This window comes from Chelonia mydas, chromosome 3 (genome assembly GCF_015237465.2).
Source record: "Chelonia mydas isolate rCheMyd1 chromosome 3, rCheMyd1.pri.v2, whole genome shotgun sequence".
Lineage (NCBI taxonomy): Eukaryota > Metazoa > Chordata > Testudines > Cheloniidae > Chelonia > Chelonia mydas.
Genome location: NC_057851.1, coordinates 196,602,874 through 196,620,023, shown reverse-complemented (window position 1 = coordinate 196,620,023; position 17,150 = coordinate 196,602,874). Strand labels below are relative to the sequence as shown.

General features: G+C 43.6%; 1 protein-coding gene across 2 annotated transcripts; it reads left to right on the top strand.

The window, feature by feature from the left end:
- Positions 1–308: 308 nt before the first annotated feature.
- Positions 309–16,208, top strand: GZF1 (GDNF inducible zinc finger protein 1). Of its 2 annotated transcripts, none has more exons than XM_037896187.2 (6): positions 309–572; positions 4,794–6,160; positions 8,836–8,930; positions 10,512–10,679; positions 12,392–12,549; positions 13,251–16,208. In XM_037896187.2, the coding sequence occupies exons 2-6, from the start codon at positions 4,815–4,817 to the stop codon at positions 13,605–13,607; spliced, it is 2,124 nt and encodes a 707-aa protein (XP_037752115.1). In that variant the 5' UTR covers positions 309–572; positions 4,794–4,814; the 3' UTR covers positions 13,608–16,208. The 2 variants fall into 2 exon arrangements, with proteins under 2 accessions (XP_037752115.1, XP_037752116.1); XM_037896188.2 differs by having other exon boundaries at positions 330–572; positions 4,797–6,160.
- Positions 16,209–17,150: the final 942 nt, after the last annotated feature.

The following is a 17,150-nucleotide window of genomic DNA, read 5'->3' as shown; positions in this document are numbered from 1 at the left end:
TGCAGCTTGCAGGCGTTTCACTCTTGTGACTGTGTCTTTTAATTTCCCTTGAATTAGCTTCCTCAGATCCCTTGTTACGGGGGGGGGGGGGGGTCCTGTGGGGTTTCCTCCCTCCACCCTCCATGTTAAATGGAATGACAAGACAGGGCCATCTGGAAAGGGGACGAAGCCCGTTTGAAGGCCTGGTGGGAGGAGGCGCAGGCTGAGCCCAGACTGAGGCGCGCGAGGGGCACAGGATCGGTAGGGATGGGACGCGGCCCTGGGGGAGGTGGGTCTTACTCCCAGCCAGCGGCCCCATCCCCGAAAGGGGGAAACGTTTCCAGGCAACCCCGCGACGCGAGGAGGAGGAGTCTGACGCTACTTCCGCCCGGCTCGCTGTCCGTTTGCGTCATATCTCTGCGCCGCCGCCCTGTGGCTCGAGCCGGGAGGGCGGCGCCGCTTGGTCTCGTGACGCCCATGGCGGTGGCTGCGCCGCGGCTCCGCCCGTGGCAGTTGCCGGAACTGGCTGGGCGGGGGGAGCGCTCGTGAGCGCCCAGCGCTTCCGGCCGCCGCGCGGAGCCCGGGGCTGCCCGGTGAGTGAGCGCGGCCCGGCTGGGGTGTGAGCCCTGCAGACCCCCCCCCTCCGGGGGCGGGGGAAGCCCCCGGACATGTGCCCCGGGTGTGGGGATGAGGGACCCCCCCACAGACCCCTCTGCCCCCTGGGCGCCCACAGAGCTCCTCCCCCCACAGACCCTTCCGCCCCCTGGGCACAGGGGGAGCCCCACAGCCCCCCTTCCCCCATAGATCCCCACCCTCTGGGCACAGGGGGAGCCCCACAGCCCCCCTTCCCCCATAGATCCCCACCCCTTGGGCACGGGGGGAGCCCCACAGCCCCCCTTCCCCCATAGATCCCCACCCCCTGGGCACGGGGGGAGCCCCACAGCCCCCCTTCCCCCATAGATCCCCACCCCCTGGGCACGGGGGGAGCCCCACAGCCCCCCTTCCCCCATAGATCCCCACCCCCTGGGCACGGGGGGAGCCCCACACACCCCCTTCCCCCATAGATCCCCACCCTCTGGGCACGGGGGGAGCCCCACACACCCCTTTCCCCCCATAGCTCCCCACCCTCTGGGCACGGGGGGAGCCCCACAGACCCCTTTCCCCCCATAGCTCCCCACCCTCTGGGCACGGGGGGAGCCCCACAGACCCCCTTCCCCCATAGAATCTCCCTCCCTCCCCCCCCCCCCCCCCCCCCCCCTCCGCGGGCCTCCCAAGCTTTTCCTTCCCCAGGGGTGGTGGGGATGAGGTGTTTACCTATGGGCAACTCCCCCTGAGATTGTGAGGCCCACAGACATTTCCTCCCAAGGGAGTGGGGCTGAGGGTTAACCCCACAGACACTCTGAACACAATGTGAGGGTAGAGGCGTTGGATCCCAGACACACCCCTTTACAGAGGGGCAAAGTACTCCATTCAGGAAGGAACAATCAGTTGCACACCTACGAAATGGGAAATGACTGCCCAGGAAGGAGTACTGCGGAAAGGGATCTGGGAGTCATAGTAGATCACAAGCTAAATATGCATCAACGGTGTAACGCTGTTGGGGGAAAAAAGCAAACCTCATTCTGGGATGTATGAGCAGGAGTGCTGTAAGCAAGACACGAGAAGTAATTCTTCTGCTCTACTCCGCGCTGATTAGGCCTCATTTGGAGTATTGTGTCCAGTTCTGGGCGCCACATTTCAGGAAAGATGTGGACAAATTGGAGAAAGTCCAGAGAAGAGCAACAAAAATGATTAAAGGTCTAGAAAACATGAGCTATGAGGGAAGATTGAAAAAATTGGGTTTGTTTAGTCTGGAGAAGACTAAGAGGGGACATAACAGTTTTCAAGTACATAAAAGGTTGTTACAAGGAGGAGGGAGAAAAATTGTTGTTCTTAACCTCTGAGAATAGGACAAGAAGCAATGGGCTTAAATTGCAGCAAGGGCAGTTTAGGTTGGACATTAGGAAAAACTTCCTGTCAGAGTGGTTAAATACTTGAATAAATTGCCTAGGGAGGTTGTGGAATCTCCATCATTGGGGATTTTTAAGAGCAGGTTAGACAAACACCTGTCAGGGATGGTCTAGATAATACTTAGTCCTGCCTTGAGTGCAGGGGACTGGACTAGATGACCTCTCAAGGTCCCTTCTAGTTCTGTGATTCTATAAGAGGTGTGATGATGGGGGTGAGTGGAATCTCTCCAACTGTTGTGACAGGGACGTTGCCCTGCACATCCCCTCATGCCCAGTATTTCTTGGGGTTGTTGGTGTCACCGTGTTTAACATGGTTATTGTACCACAGATGCTGCAGGGGGAGTGTAAGGGGCATTGCTAGGTGTTGTGTGGTGCATGGGATGAGATTAATGTAAATACCCAGCTAGGAAAGGGTGTGAAGTCCATTGTGATGTTTTGATCCAGTTTGATGAGGTCCTGTGGCAACACACCATCACAATGTCATGCAGGAGTCTGCCCTGTTGGCCAAGCTTCCATGAGTGTCAGCCTGATAACTTCCGTATTTTCCTGACCCCATCCCTACAGCACGCTTAGCTGGGCTTCACATGCTCACTTTATCTGTCATCTAAACTTGGTGCCATTCTTCTGTTCCAGTGGCCATTCTACTGTGCCTCACAGATTATAATTGTCACTTTAGCCATACTGGATTATGCCTGACAAAACTGGCTTTCTGTCTTTTGTTTTGTCAGGCAGTTCTGCCTCTAGACCAGAGGTTCTCAAACTGGGGAGTGTGGAATGTATTCAGGGGCGGGGCATGAGAAGCTTTTTTTTTGTGGGGGGGAGGAACTTGTTGCGCACATCTTACCCACAGCAATGCATAACTAGCAAAACGGATTCCTCCAGACATATCAGGTCCTCAGATGGCGCTGTGCTTTTTGTCGGATTTCTGTTTAAGCTTGCATAGCATTCTACATAGTCGTTGCCATCTGTATGTTAATCTGTTTGCTACGACGCTGTGTGCACATTTAATTGTACACATGGACCACAGTCACAATTTTGCTTTTATTACAATGGATCGTTGGCTCAAAAAATAACCAACGCAAGTGAAAAACAGAAGCCGAACCTGATTCAAGTGAAGCACCGCGGCTGCATATATTGGTATATGTACTTGTGTGACGGGGCAGGGCATAAACTACTACAGACACAAAGAAGGAGAGCACGAGCAAATAAGTTTGAAAACCACTACTCTAGACAGTGGCACTTTAGTATGGCATGTGACTTGGCTAACAGCTAGCTGGCCATACATGAACACATGGTCCCCAGTCCTACAAGCTGTTCCCTGTGGGCAGACTCCCTGTGCCCACACAGCAGTTTGCAGGCTTCAGTGACAGAGCATCTTTTTTAGGAGAAATGGATATGGATGTTTCTCTTGGCACAGATACGTGCTTGAAGCAGAGAATGCTGTTAGCAGTTTGAACGAGAGTTTGTCACCCACTGGAAGTGAAAGCCTTTCATTGCACTATATACCTTATTGCATATGTTAAATTAGTGTTTCCTGTTTGAACAAATTCCGATAGAATGGAAGACCAGTGTTAAGGACGAATGCATTCTGCACCTTGATGGTGGTAGTTAGTTCTATTATCACAGCTTTATGGAGAGTGTGGGTTATTAATGTTCATATAATACACGGTTTAACGATTCGGATAGTCTCTCTCGGGCCTGACTCTTAGAAACTAATAGATTGGGTATACAGTTTAAGGAATTCTCTAGCTCAAGTGGAAGAGGCTGGTGACTTTGAAGCTGAAGATTCTGGGCTCACTCTCTGGTGATGACCATTGGTGTCTGTACTCGGGACAGTTCGTAATAATAGCTTTTTCAACTTTTGGTCGTTTGTTCAATCAGTAAACAAGTAGCTAATTACAAAGTGATACAGGAAGTATTGTAACATGTAAAGCAGTTAAAGGCTTGTACCTCTACTGAAAAACTCACTTCCAAACTGTGCTGATATCAAATGCTTTATCAATTAACGGATCTTTGCTTAATTAACCCCAAAATATATAGTCTGAGATGAGAGGGAAGAGAAAATGTGTCTGGGATAAATGAAAAGAAATGGAAGTTGTGTTTAGCCATCCAAGCTCCATCGTCCATGCTTGGTAAAAGATGTCAATCTACAGTAGGCCTTGCAAGAGGCAGACCAATCATAAGAACATAAGAGCTGTCTTACTGGGTCAGACCATGGTCCATAACCCTGTTATTTTAGAACAGTTTTCCCAACTTGTGGAGATAAATAATTAGCCCCACTGTTTTATAGTCTCCTTGACTTTTGTGTTTTGAGAACTCATATTTTCACTTCATCCAACTTTTGTTTAAAATATCTTTTTGTTTACCCCAAAAGCCTATTCTCAGGAATTATTCTATTTGGGATTGTAAGTATGCTTTTATTATGCACCTTAATGAAAGCATTTCTTTTGATCCTTCTTTTGTTCATTTAGTCTTTATTACATTTCAGAATCCTATTAGATTGAACTCTGCACTTTTTTAGCATCTTACTTCTGATTTCTTAAGGAGTGAATCTGCCAAAATGATGACTGAGACTTGAAATAGAAGTTAACTTTTGAAAAATCTAATTACTTTCTATGAATGGCTGCTAGCTTATTTCTAATAGAAATGAGACACAGCTAATCTAGTCTGTGCTTCGGGCCAGATTTTTCAAAAGTGCTTTTCTGAAAATCTGGCCACTTTATTAAGGTGCTGGAATGGGAGTTGGGCTTTTAAGTTTTGTTGGTTTCTTCATGATAGGCAACTAACATGTGATGTTGTTAACAGCAGTTTGCAGAAAGAAGAAAGATGGAAAGTAATGCAGTGTTGCTAGAATCAAAGTCCTCGCCGATAAACCTTCTTAACGAAATGCATCAGCTGCGTCTTCTGGGCCATCTTTGTGACGTGACCGTTAGCGTGGAGTATCAAGGTGTCAGGGGAGAGTTTGTTGCTCACAAAGCTGTATTGGCAGCAACAAGCAAGTTCTTCAAGGAGGTGTTTCTTAATGAGAAGAGCATGGATAGCCCAAGGTCAAACGTGTTCTTGAATGAGGTCCAGGTAGCTGATTTTGCTTCATTTCTTGAGTTTGTGTATACTGCCAAGGTAGAAGTGGAGGAAGACCGTGTGCAACGTATGCTGGAAATAGCTGAAAAGCTTAAGTGTTTGGACCTGTCTGAAACCTGTTTTCAGCTGAAGAAGCAAATGCTTGAATCAGTGTTGCTGGAGTTGCAAAATTTCTCTGAATCACAGGATGCTGAGGAGAACAGTGGTATCCAATCAAATGCTTTACTTGAATTGAAGACAACTGTTGTGTCAGAAGGTGACCATGCAGACTGTCCTCCTGATTCTCCCAGTTCCCGCATGGAAAGACCCAGCAATGGAGTTTCTCCCGAGAGGCCAACTGCCAAATCAAAGGAGAAGGTCGACAAGAAAAAAGAAACCATGAAGCCTCCCTATGCCAAAATAAGAAGAGCCAGTGGGAGGCTGGCTGGGAGGAAAGTATTTGTAGAAATCCCCAAGAAGAAGTACACAAGGCGGTTGAGAGAGCAACAGAAGAATGCAGAGGATGCTACTGAAGAGAACAAGTTCCCGAAAGACCAAATCATGCATGATGTGGAGAAGGAAGAGGGGCAAGTGGAGAACAGCATGAAGCCTGAGAATGAAGAGTGCAATGGCAACTTTGAATTAGAAGACAACTTTAAAAAATCAGAGGAGGATAAGAAGAAACGAGGCAGCAACTTCAAATGCAGCACCTGCAAGAAGGAATTCCTGTATGAGAAGAGCTTCCTCAAGCACATAAAGCACAGTCACGGCATTGCAGCTGAAATCATTTACCGGTGCGAAACCTGCAGTCAGACCTTTGCCAACCGGTGCAATTTAAAAAGCCACCAACGCCATGTCCACACCAGTGAGCGCCACTTCCCTTGTGAACTCTGTGGTAAGAAGTTCAAGAGGAAGAAGGACGTCAAGAGGCACATTCTTCAGGTTCATGAGGGTGGTGGGGAGCGTCATCAGTGCCAACAGTGTGGAAAGGGTTTGAGCTCCAAAACTGCCTTGAGGCTTCATGAAAGGACGCATACAGGCGACAAGCCTTATGGGTGCACAGAGTGTGAGGCTAAATTTTCTCAGCCTTCTGCACTTAAAACACACATGAGGTATGAACAGACTTAACTGGCCTTGTTAGATTCTGGTGGGAAAGGTAAAATCCACTGAAAGACATCCTGAACCTCAAGTAGAGTGAGGATTTAAAAGGAGACTGACTGGAGGGTTTCAATATATCCCTTTTCAGAGTGTTTTCTTTCTAATTAGAGGAGCACTGTCATTTAATCTAAGCCCAAAGTATAGGTTTAGGCCCCGATCCAGCAAGCACTTAAGCACATAAATTTGTTCATGTGAGTAGTTCCATTGAAATCAGTGGGACTGCTCTCATAAGTAAAACTACACATATGCTAGAATGTTTGCAGGTTTGGGGCCTTAGGTTTTTTTTAACTGATTTAAGAAACACTAAAATTAATAGTAAAATGTTATGCAGTGGGAATGAAAATCTTTTTTAAAAATGTAAAAATCCTCAGTGGTGTGTGTAACCCAAATAAAACAGCACCAGGATGCTGCAAAAAAAACCCCAAGAAGTGAAATTGACTAGAAACAGACCAATCTGGTGTCACTGTCAGCGAATTAAGTGCAGAAAGTAGACAGACAGCAGGAATGATGAGGACTGTAGCAGGGTAATAAAGCTTAATATTTATATAGCACTTAGAAAATGAGAATATTGTGCCTTTGCACATGGGACCCATGAAGTCCATGTGAGTTGCATGTCTGTGAGGGCAAATTTGGCTCACATGGGGCTTGAGACTGCAAGGTGATGAGCTACTCTGGCCCTGACACTGCAAAAGCACTTAAGCATGTGTTTAAAGTAAAGGGAATTACTTGTTCTTAAAGTTAAATACATGCATAAGTGTTTTGTAGGATTGGGGCCAATGCCTTGCAGAATCAAGCCCTCGCTAACCCACAGAGCACACTCTGAGACAGGGTAAGTGTGGGAAAAGTGAGGTAGATAGTGCATTCCCCAAAATGTCACTTTCAGAGCTGGAACTAGAACTCTGGAATGTTCTGACATCACTAGGCCACTCTCTCCTCTGAGGTATGAAGTTCATTCGATTTTAGTCTCTTAATCTAAATGTACTACATACAGACAGGATGCTTTCTGTCATTATAGTTCCTTTGAAATCAATGAGATTTCACATGATAGTAAACACTATGCCCCGTAGTAAGCATTTGCAGGATTAGGTCCTAAAGTGTTGGGACCATTTGACACTGAAAATCATTCACTGGTCAGGAAAATGAATGAGATTCCCCCTCTAACTGGTACCAATATGAATGGACAATGCTATTTATGTTGGTTTTATTGTTTAAGTATTGAGAAGGTGCTCAGCATTGTATGTGTCATGCATATTAAGACAGTCCCTGTCCCGAGAGCTTATACTCTAGAAGACAGACGTAGAAAGACAAGATGCTTGGGAGACCCAGAGGAAGGACCCACTTCAGATAATTACCTAATTTTTTCATTTTAATTTTTACATATAATCTCCCCTGCTAATATTTAACTGAGAACTGATCATCTGGTATTTTTGTTCCTGCAGAACTATTCAAAGGAGTCAAGTAAATCAAGTGTGAAGTTCATGTGTAGGCAGGAAGTTAAAGGTAGATGCAACTGAAGTGCAGTTATAGACCCTGATCCTGCAAGCTGCTCTGCATGGACCCTGGACTTCACCCATGCAGATCTCATTGCAGGACTGAAGCTATAATAAGGAAAATGACTGTATAAAAATGCAGTGTAGTTGTAGCCGTGTTGGTCCCAGGATATAGAGAGACAAGGTGGGTGAGGTAATATCCTTTATTGGACCAACTTCTGTTGGTGAGAGAGTTAAGCTTATATAAAAATGGCATTTTCCTGTTCTGCTCTCTCTGTGTCTTCAGTCTGAGCCATAGCCACTTACTTTACTTTGTAGGCCTGACAATCCTGCAGAGCCAGCACAGCTAGGGAACAGGTTTCAGAGTAACAGCCGTGTTAGTCTGTATTCGTAAAAAGAAAAGGAGTACTTGTGGCACCTTAGAGACTAACCAGTTTATTTGAGCATGAGCTTTCGTGAGCTACAGCTCACTTCATCGGATGCATAGCATATCGTGGAAACTGCAGAAGACCACGATATGCTATGCATCCGATGAAGTGAGCTGTAGCTCACGAAAGCTCATGCTCAAATAAACTGGTTAGTCTCTAAGGTGCCACAAGTACTCCTTTTCTTTTTAGCTAGGGAACAGCGAACCAAACTATGTTCTGGCTCAGTAAGCATTTAAAAAGAATTGTTAGCCAAATTCTGATTGCAGAAAATTTTATTGATGATATCCGAGCCATAAAGATTCTTGCTTGACTTTCAGATTCCAGGTGGAATTTAAAAGAACAGTTTATATTTTTATTACAATTAAATATAATTTAACCCTCTATATCTTTCCCTCTCCATTTTTGTATTTGAAGTGTGTAAAAATTCAGTATAGATTTTTAAGCTTACCCAAAACTTCTTTGGCTCAAATATTTCTGGATCCTGATCCCAAATCGTGGAATGTGATAGTCAGGCACAGCACTCTGCTTGTGTGGATCACAGCTCGGAATCTCGGCTTGATTAGGAAATCTTAGAAAGACAATTAGCACTGAACTCCACAATGGCAAATTTTTTTAGTCACATTTCAGAGGATAACCATACAGTAACAGTGACTAGTAATGTACTGTAGAGGAGAGAGAACCTTTTAGCTTAATGATATTTTTTCATTTCAGAATCCACACTGGTGAAAAACCATTTGTCTGTGATGAATGTGGTGCAAGATTCACACAGAATCACATGCTTATATATCATAAAAGGTGTCACACAGGCAAGTTTCTTCTTTTGTCACCCTCCCCATGTAAAGGGATGTTAGGTGCAAAATTATGTTATTTAGAACCTAACTGCTGTTGCAACTTGTGTTTGTGACATTATGTGACATATGTTTGTGACATTTATAGTGGGGGGAGGGGGGGGGAATCATGATTTTGTGAATAGGTGTCTTTACCCAGGTTGCTAGGTTTAAGGAAATGTACAAAAAAGGGTTAAGTTTAATTAGCATTTCCTAAAGAAAAAAACACAGCACAAGACTTCAATAAAACACCAGCTGTATAAATAATTGCAGCCATCTGGATCCTGAGTCGATCAGGAGCTCCAGTATGAAGCACAAGTACATTTTTGTTGCATACTCTGCTTTTCTGTATTGGAGTTAGAGCATTTTTGAGAGAGACGGTGGGGGATCTTCAAAGCTTCACCCTTAACATTTTCGGAATTTACTACTGTAAAAACAAGTTTTTAAATGTGCCCTTATCAAAAATATTGCGGCATCCCACACTTTTCCTTCATACAGGTTTAGTGTCATTTAGTTTAATAAACTAATACTGGTCTGCAAAATTGTTTAAAAAGGAATTCTGATAAACCCAGCTATTTGACTGTGAATGTCAGTAAAAAGGTCTTTTTTGTTTTTGTTTATAAAGGGCTCATTTATGAGACACCTTTACTCAGTCTGCGTTTTGCTCCCTTACTTCCCTGCATGGGCTACCCACATCAGTGGTCTTTGCTTGTGGGCGGGAAGTGGGTAGAAGTGGGCGAAGCCTATTAAAGGGAATGGAAGTTTCCCATTGGCTTCAATGGACTTTGGAATACGGGTAGCTGGAGACTGCTTTGGAAATTCAGTTCCATTGTTAGTAAGGCTTTATCCTAATTATTAAAGCTAATTATGAACTCATGTCCTGGGCAAACATGCAGCAATTAACCTAAGAAACATAATTTTAAAAGTGTCTTATTTTAACCTGTAATTACCTCCTTCATACACTTGTGATTTAAATCTCATATGCTGGATTGACATTGTACCACCAGACTTAAGTCATGTGTGGGGAATTTCTTCTTTTCCTTTTGCATTTCTTACCCACACGTGTCAGAAATCTCTCCATCCCCCCTGCTCGTGGACTCTTCTGCCTTGAACAAATGTGAGCTGGCAGAAAATGTAAAACCAGTGACATGTTAACACAGGGAAACTTGCCTTAAGCAACAACCGAACGTCAGGTACTTAATGGAGTGGCCTTCTAATAAAGGTGAGCAGGACTGTGTTCAGTATGGGCCTGAGCCAAAGGCTGCTAAGTTAGTGGAACGACTCCAACTAACTGACGACTTCAGTGCGCTTTTGTTCAGGTCCTACATTTGGGGATATTTTGGTGCCTTCTGGGAGAGTGGTGCCTTGTACAGCTTCTCAAACAGGCATATTCCGTACCTGATAACGCAGCTCTGACTCCCCTGAGCTAGGCCCATTGAAATCCCTTTTGACATTGACCTGTTTAGTTTGTATATAATAGCTCTGTGTTTGCATGGGATGCCTAATGACGTTCTAAAACACTCCTTTGTTTTTTCCTTCTCTGATTCACCCTGGCTGTAGGGGAAAGGCCTTTTATGTGTGAAACATGTGGGAAGAGCTTTGCCTCGAAGGAGTACTTGAAACACCATAATAGAATACATACCGGATCCAAGCCGTTTAAATGTGAAGTTTGCTTCAGAACATTTGCACAGAGGAATTCGCTTTACCAGCATATTAAAGTTCACACAGGTAGGAAACATTTGTTTGGAAAGTAAAGTGTCAAGATCTATAGGTCTAAATCTTAGGACTATTTAATGTTGAGGGACTCCTTTAACCAAGAACTTTTATTACTTTTAAACGTACTAATCCTTTGTGGAACTCTTAAAACTATTTTCAACCAATGGTGGTGTTTCCTCCATTCCTTTCCTCTTACCCCATCCTCCAAAAATGTGTTCTCCCTGCTGGTTATATAAGAGCAATTAACGATCAAGCACTTCACAGAGCTGTGCTGATGCCCCATGAGACACGCAGAGAAGTTTATTAGTAAATAAAGAGCTGTATCCGGCTTGACAAAGCCCTGGCGGGGATGATTTAGTTGGGGATTGGTCCTGCTTTGAGCAGGGGGTTGGACTAGATGACCTCCTGAGGTCCCTTCCAATCCTGATATTCTATGATTCTATGATCCATTTTAGCTCCATTCAAAATACTGCAAAGATCAATTTTGTCTTTGCAGACCTGTCCTCCCACACACCTTTCTTGCTTGCTTCCTCTTCCCAATTTGTGTTTGTCTCTGCCTGTACCCCGTTCTCTGTCATGAGAAGCAAAATGGCCACAACTGCATCTCTGCTCAGACGCAGCCTTGCTTCCCTAGTGGTTCCATCTGAATCATGCAACTCTAGTCATTGTCAGGTTGCTGCTGCCAGCATCTCTGAGCAAACACTACCTACTGCCTTTGCTGATTGGGTCCTTGACATTGTCTTTGACTCTACGCTCTCCTTCACCCTTAGCTTTTATAGCTATCTATATGGCTTCCTCCATAACTTCATCTGTATCTTATCAGCCTCAGTTCTACCCCTGCTGAAATCTTCATCCATGTCTTTATCTCCTCTTTTGTCTGTTGGAGTGCTCCTTAGTTTCCAACACTGCAGCACGGTGCGAATGTTTCTGTCTAGCTTTGCTCATGTACAAAGCGCAGTCTGCACTATAACCATCTAGTTGCTCTCCACTGCAAGAGCCAGCTTAATATTGTCCACAGTATGAAATTCTCCCTAGACACTCTCTCTACTTTCCTCCCCTCAGCTTGTCTAGCACTGGTCTCTTCTCTGTCCCTGCACACAATCCTGCCACTGATGCTAAAGCCTTCTCCCCTATATTGCCTGCCACCTGCAATAGCAACCTTGTATCGCTCTGCCTCATCACATTTGCATCTATTTTCAAATCATCTGAAACCCCTACTTTCTTTCCCTGTGCTATTATTTAACCCTGTGGCTGTATCACAAAATGCTTTACTGGGGTAAATAATAAATCATGGGTGAAAGATGCTTTAGACTAAAGGGCATTTTACCTGCTGAATGGTATTGTGATCTGCTTTGGTAGATGGTGTGATAAACCCCAGAATTCCTGCCCTAGTAAAATACCGATATAGGTAAATATGAAAACTCATGTATTTCAGGCCAGAAGCTCAGTTGATGTAAGTGCTCTGTTGGCTTCAATAGCGCTAAACCGATTTACACTAGCAGAGGATCTGCCTTTAAACTATAGCAATGGTCTGTTTATCTTGGATGTGTCAGTATAATTTTCTGCAAATCTGAAATTCCCGCAAATGTATTTGCAGGCTTTCTGAACATGCCTGTACGTGCCTAGTCAAATATATGTGATATGAGGGCACGTATGAGATTACCAAAGGAGCAGCACTCTGGGTACGGCTAAGAGGTCAGTCTAACCCTGTGCTCTGATTTCAGGTGAACGGCCCTATTGTTGTGATCAGTGTGGTAAGCAGTTCACACAGCTCAACGCATTGCAGCGCCATCATCGAATACACACGGGGGAGAAACCGTTCATGTGCAATGCGTGTGGGCGAACGTTCACGGATAAATCGACCTTGCGGCGGCACACTTCAGTAAGGACGGAGTCTTGCTACAGACTCCACTGCTAGTTCCCGTCGGCCTGATCTCGCATTTCAGACACGCCCGTGTAAAATGGGCCTGTTGGCTTTAGAATACCTGAGTAAATGCATTGTCCCATTGAGGCCGACAGCTTTCCTGGGTTACAGTCAAATTAATCTCACTACTGGCAGCATAGCAAACACACAAAGCAGGAAGGAGAGTTCTTTTTCTCACTCTTTCACTGACCCAGCATATGACCTTGGGTCTGCCATTTCCCTGCGAAATGGGAGTGATAATACAGGGGGGCTGTGTGAGACTTCACTTATTTGGAGAGAGACACTGCTTTGCCAAGTTAACACTTGATGAAATGGAGCAAGGGGGCCCATCAGGGACCTGACTGGAGCAGCACTGGGGCTGCTGTTTTCTGCGTCAACTTATAATAGCTCAGGCCTCTTCTCCCTGTCTCCAGAGGGCTGCAATAGGAGTCCATTTTGGTGACTGTGTGCCTGCTTGAGAATCCCCATGTAGGAAGATGTAGCAAGTCCCCCCCCTTTTGACACTGCCTGAGCAGTATAAAAGCTGAGGAGCAGGGCACAGAATCTGCCCCATTATTTGTAAACAGATTTTTAGATCCTTGGCTGGCAGATTCTGTAGAAAGGCAAAGTGTTGTCATTCTAAACAGCAAGTGCTGAAACGGTGTTGTGTTTGGTTTTAGATACATGATAAGAATACACCCTGGAAGTCTTTCCTGGTTATTGTTGAAGGAGTGTCTAAGAACGATGAAGGTCACAAGACAGAGCTTCCTGATGAAGAGTATCACATGTCACCTAAAATAACAGAGAAGTTGCTGTCTTTTTCTGAAAATGGCCACTATCAAAACTTGACTGCTGTCCCAGGGAGTGTGACTGCACTGCATGACAACAGCTCTACCATAGTGACAGACTGCAAATCGGATGGGACTGTGGGACCCCAAGAAGCCCTCATAGCTACCACCTTAAGTGAGCTTACAGTACTACATACACAGACAGATGCTCTTCAGCCGCAGCTCCATGCTCTGGTGAATATGGAATAATTTGGTATTGTTCACCAACCCAGCCTAACTTCTGACTTTGCCAGTAACCTAGTGATGTAATTAGGAGAAAGCATAGACCCAAAAGGAAGAGGGACTAGTCGTGGATGACGTTCATGGCATTTATCTCCTCCTCACCCTTAAAACACCAATCAGTAATCTTCAATTTGCATAGTCTAGCTGTAGCTCCTTTTCCCAGCTGATAGCTATTATTCTAGTTCATTCGTTTCTTGATTTTTCTGTACCCTTTGTTATGAAAGTGTGAAATAGTACAATCACTTCAGAGAGCAGTTAACCTCAAGCAGAGCATATGAAGACCTGCCATTGTTTTAATCTCTGGAAATTGGTCCACGCAGTCTTCTCTTCGCTACCCTTCCTGCAAAGGTGTGGTAAGCCCTTCTTCCTTTTGTTTGGATGGCTTGAGTGCAGCTCCCTTAGAAAGGAGGGTGCGGGTTTTTTTGTTTTGTTTCCAATTCGATTCCACAACGTGTGTGAACAAAACATAAATATTGTGGTGTTTCTGGCCTAACAGTCAATGGAATTAAATATACTTTCCTAGTAAAAGTTCATATGTAGAAAATAAAATTCTGTTAAATTTCATTTCAGGAAGTGTTTTAATCTTGGTTTTGCCAAAGCTTCAAGCAGAATCATTTTAGTATATGGAAAAACTAATGGGAGCAAGCTTGGGAAATGTATGGAGTTACATTCCAATAGTTCCTGTTTTTCCATAGCAAAAATATGGAACTTGTAGCCTGCGGGTTTGGGTGCTGGAAGCAAATTGCGCTGTTCTAAAATAGCTCATACACTGTTACGGAACTCGCTCCAATAAGAAGTGTCAGTTGTGAATTAGCAGGATCACTAATCTAGTGATTAAAATAACTCACTAAATTTGCACTCTTAAGCTCTGATCTTGCAACTGGCTCTACTGGTGCATATCCCTGTTGACTAATGTGGTTCCATGTGAGCCCAGGGGTCTCTCCTGATGGATTCATTTGTGGAATAGGGGCTTTGGGGTACAGGTGATAAGTGGGATACATTAAGGCCATTCAAGTAGTTTCAGGCCCCAAATTTTACTTTAGAAAAGGCTTATTGAAATAACCACATAGATGTTTTTCTTTACAAGTTCTGTAAAAACTTTTCAAAGAGTCATTGTTGGAAATGCAACCACTGCAGCTTTGGGCTAGTGCCTGGAAGTGCCCAAGCTGAGGCAAATGCCAAAAATAAATGACATCAGTGCTGACATTTATATTTTTAAAGCTTTTGTTTTCCTGGTTAGAATGGTATTTAGTATCTGAGGTGAGAGATTTAACAGGAAGATATTGACAATGTGCCTTTTTTAAGTGTCAAGGAAGGTAGTGCTTGCTCCAAAATCCATTAAGGCAGTAGGAGTCTTCCCTTTGCTCCAAAAGCCCACTGAAATCAGGCTTTGTGGGTTGAATTCTGCAAGCTATGCTCCCAATCATCTGATTGTCAGTGGCACTCCTCAAGGGTGTTGAGTGTTAACCTGGTAAGAGATTGCAGGATCAGACCTTTCTGTGGAACCCACCATCTACAAAAATCTGGTCAAATTCAGGGTGTTAGTTTTCGTCCTAATCCTTTGTTTTTACAATGAGACTATCTTACAGGTAGTAAAGGGAACACAAGTGGGATGGCTCAGTACAACCAGTTTCTTTCCATTGCAAGGGGTTTCACTTTCCAAGTTAGTTTATTCTTAGTGAGAGAAAATGTATACATTAATGTTCAGTTTTTTCTTTATTTTGTGAGGAAATGACATGTGTTTGGTGGGTTTAACTGAGCAGAGGCTGATTAGGTCCGTGAAGAAGGCCTGAGCCTGTTCCCACGGATTTTAAGTGGAGCAGAATTAGCCCTATGGTTAACAGCATTTTAAGATGATGCTTTCAACAATTAAACATCTTAATCCCACTTGCCTTTTTTACAACTCAAAGAGGCAAACCAGTGGGCTAGAAAAGGCACAAACCATTTTAGATCAGTACAATTTTGTGCTTTTGTGAGCATTTGTTAGGAGCAAGATACTTTTTCATCAACTTGACCGAGCAATTAACTGTTCCAAATCGGGCCAGATCTTCAGCTATGTCAGTTTATAGCAGCTGAGGACCTGCCCTTCTGATTTTTGCAGATATTAAATTTTTTGGTGAAGGTTTCTTAAAGTAGAATATTTTTTTAAGAACCAGTTTGAGAAAAGCTTGCTGAAAGTTAAGCACAATCCATCATTATGGCCCACTCCTGAAAGACTTACTGGTAGGCAAAGCAATAAAAATAACCAAACTGTGGACCAGAGTTTTGGGGTTTTTTTGAACCTTAAAGGAGCTTCTGATGTTACCTTTGAACCCTAGCTTAATCCAGAAAAAGGGTTTAAAAAAATAGCTTTCCAGAAGGTTATATTTGACATATTTATTCAAACATTGTGTTCCTTTTGAGTGTTGAAGTTCAAATGATTCCTAATGACCAATGTACAGTGTTTGTAGATATATTTAAATCCTGAGTATTAGTACCTGTAGACAGGGGAAAATTTTGTATTCCATGAATGTATGGAAGTGAGTAACCTGTACGAACTATTAAATCCTATTAAAATATTGAACTAGTTACTGCCCTTTTTGTAAGTGACTTGCTTGGAGTACCAGACATTCCTCTTCCCTGAGAACAATGCATTGTATATTGCAGAGATCTTATGATTTTAGATAATTACAGTAACTCTACATAAGTTGCTACTGATCACCTGGTGACTTAGGCCCTAATAATTCCAATTGTTCAGTACTCCGTTTTGCTTCCATAGTGCTGATTATTTCTGCAATAATTTTAATATTATAACATGCATCAGAAAATTCTACAAGACATCACTTATTTTCACAAGTGAACAAAGTCATATAGTAAGCCCTACAAGAACTTCAGTTGTACAGACTATTTGTATTTAGTATACTTGTTATGCGCAAGGTGAAATTCAATGCACAGCATTCCGAAGAGTTACACACTAAATATGCAGAATCTGGAACCACTTGCTGCAGAGCACTCTTTGAAGAAAAGGGGCTTTACTGTTAAATACAGCTAAAACCGCTAGTGGTCACTGCTATCCCAAAGCTGTAAAAAGTACCTCCGATCAAACCAGGGAGTTTAAGTGCATAGCACAAGCCATTCACCAGAAAAGAATGCTCATCACAATTACTTAATTTTTATTTTATTACTGTACTGTTTCACACAAAACAATCTGTTCCTGCTCAGGCCATTTCATTATTAGTTTTCATAATATAGATTCTTGACCCGGGGGGAAGAAAAATAACACCCTGACAGATTTGCTCTGTGTTTTACATGATTTGAAAACTGGTATATCACGGCATACAACAAATAATTACATTACAGATGACATGCTGCTATACAAAATCACCAAGGTTTGCATTTAGACAAAACTACTACGTTATAGAGTGCATTAATAACAGATCACAGACTGGTACATCAGCAGCAATTTATGTATACTATCATAATTGTGCAAAAATACTGCTTAGGTCCTGAAAAAATAAATGTGTAACCAGT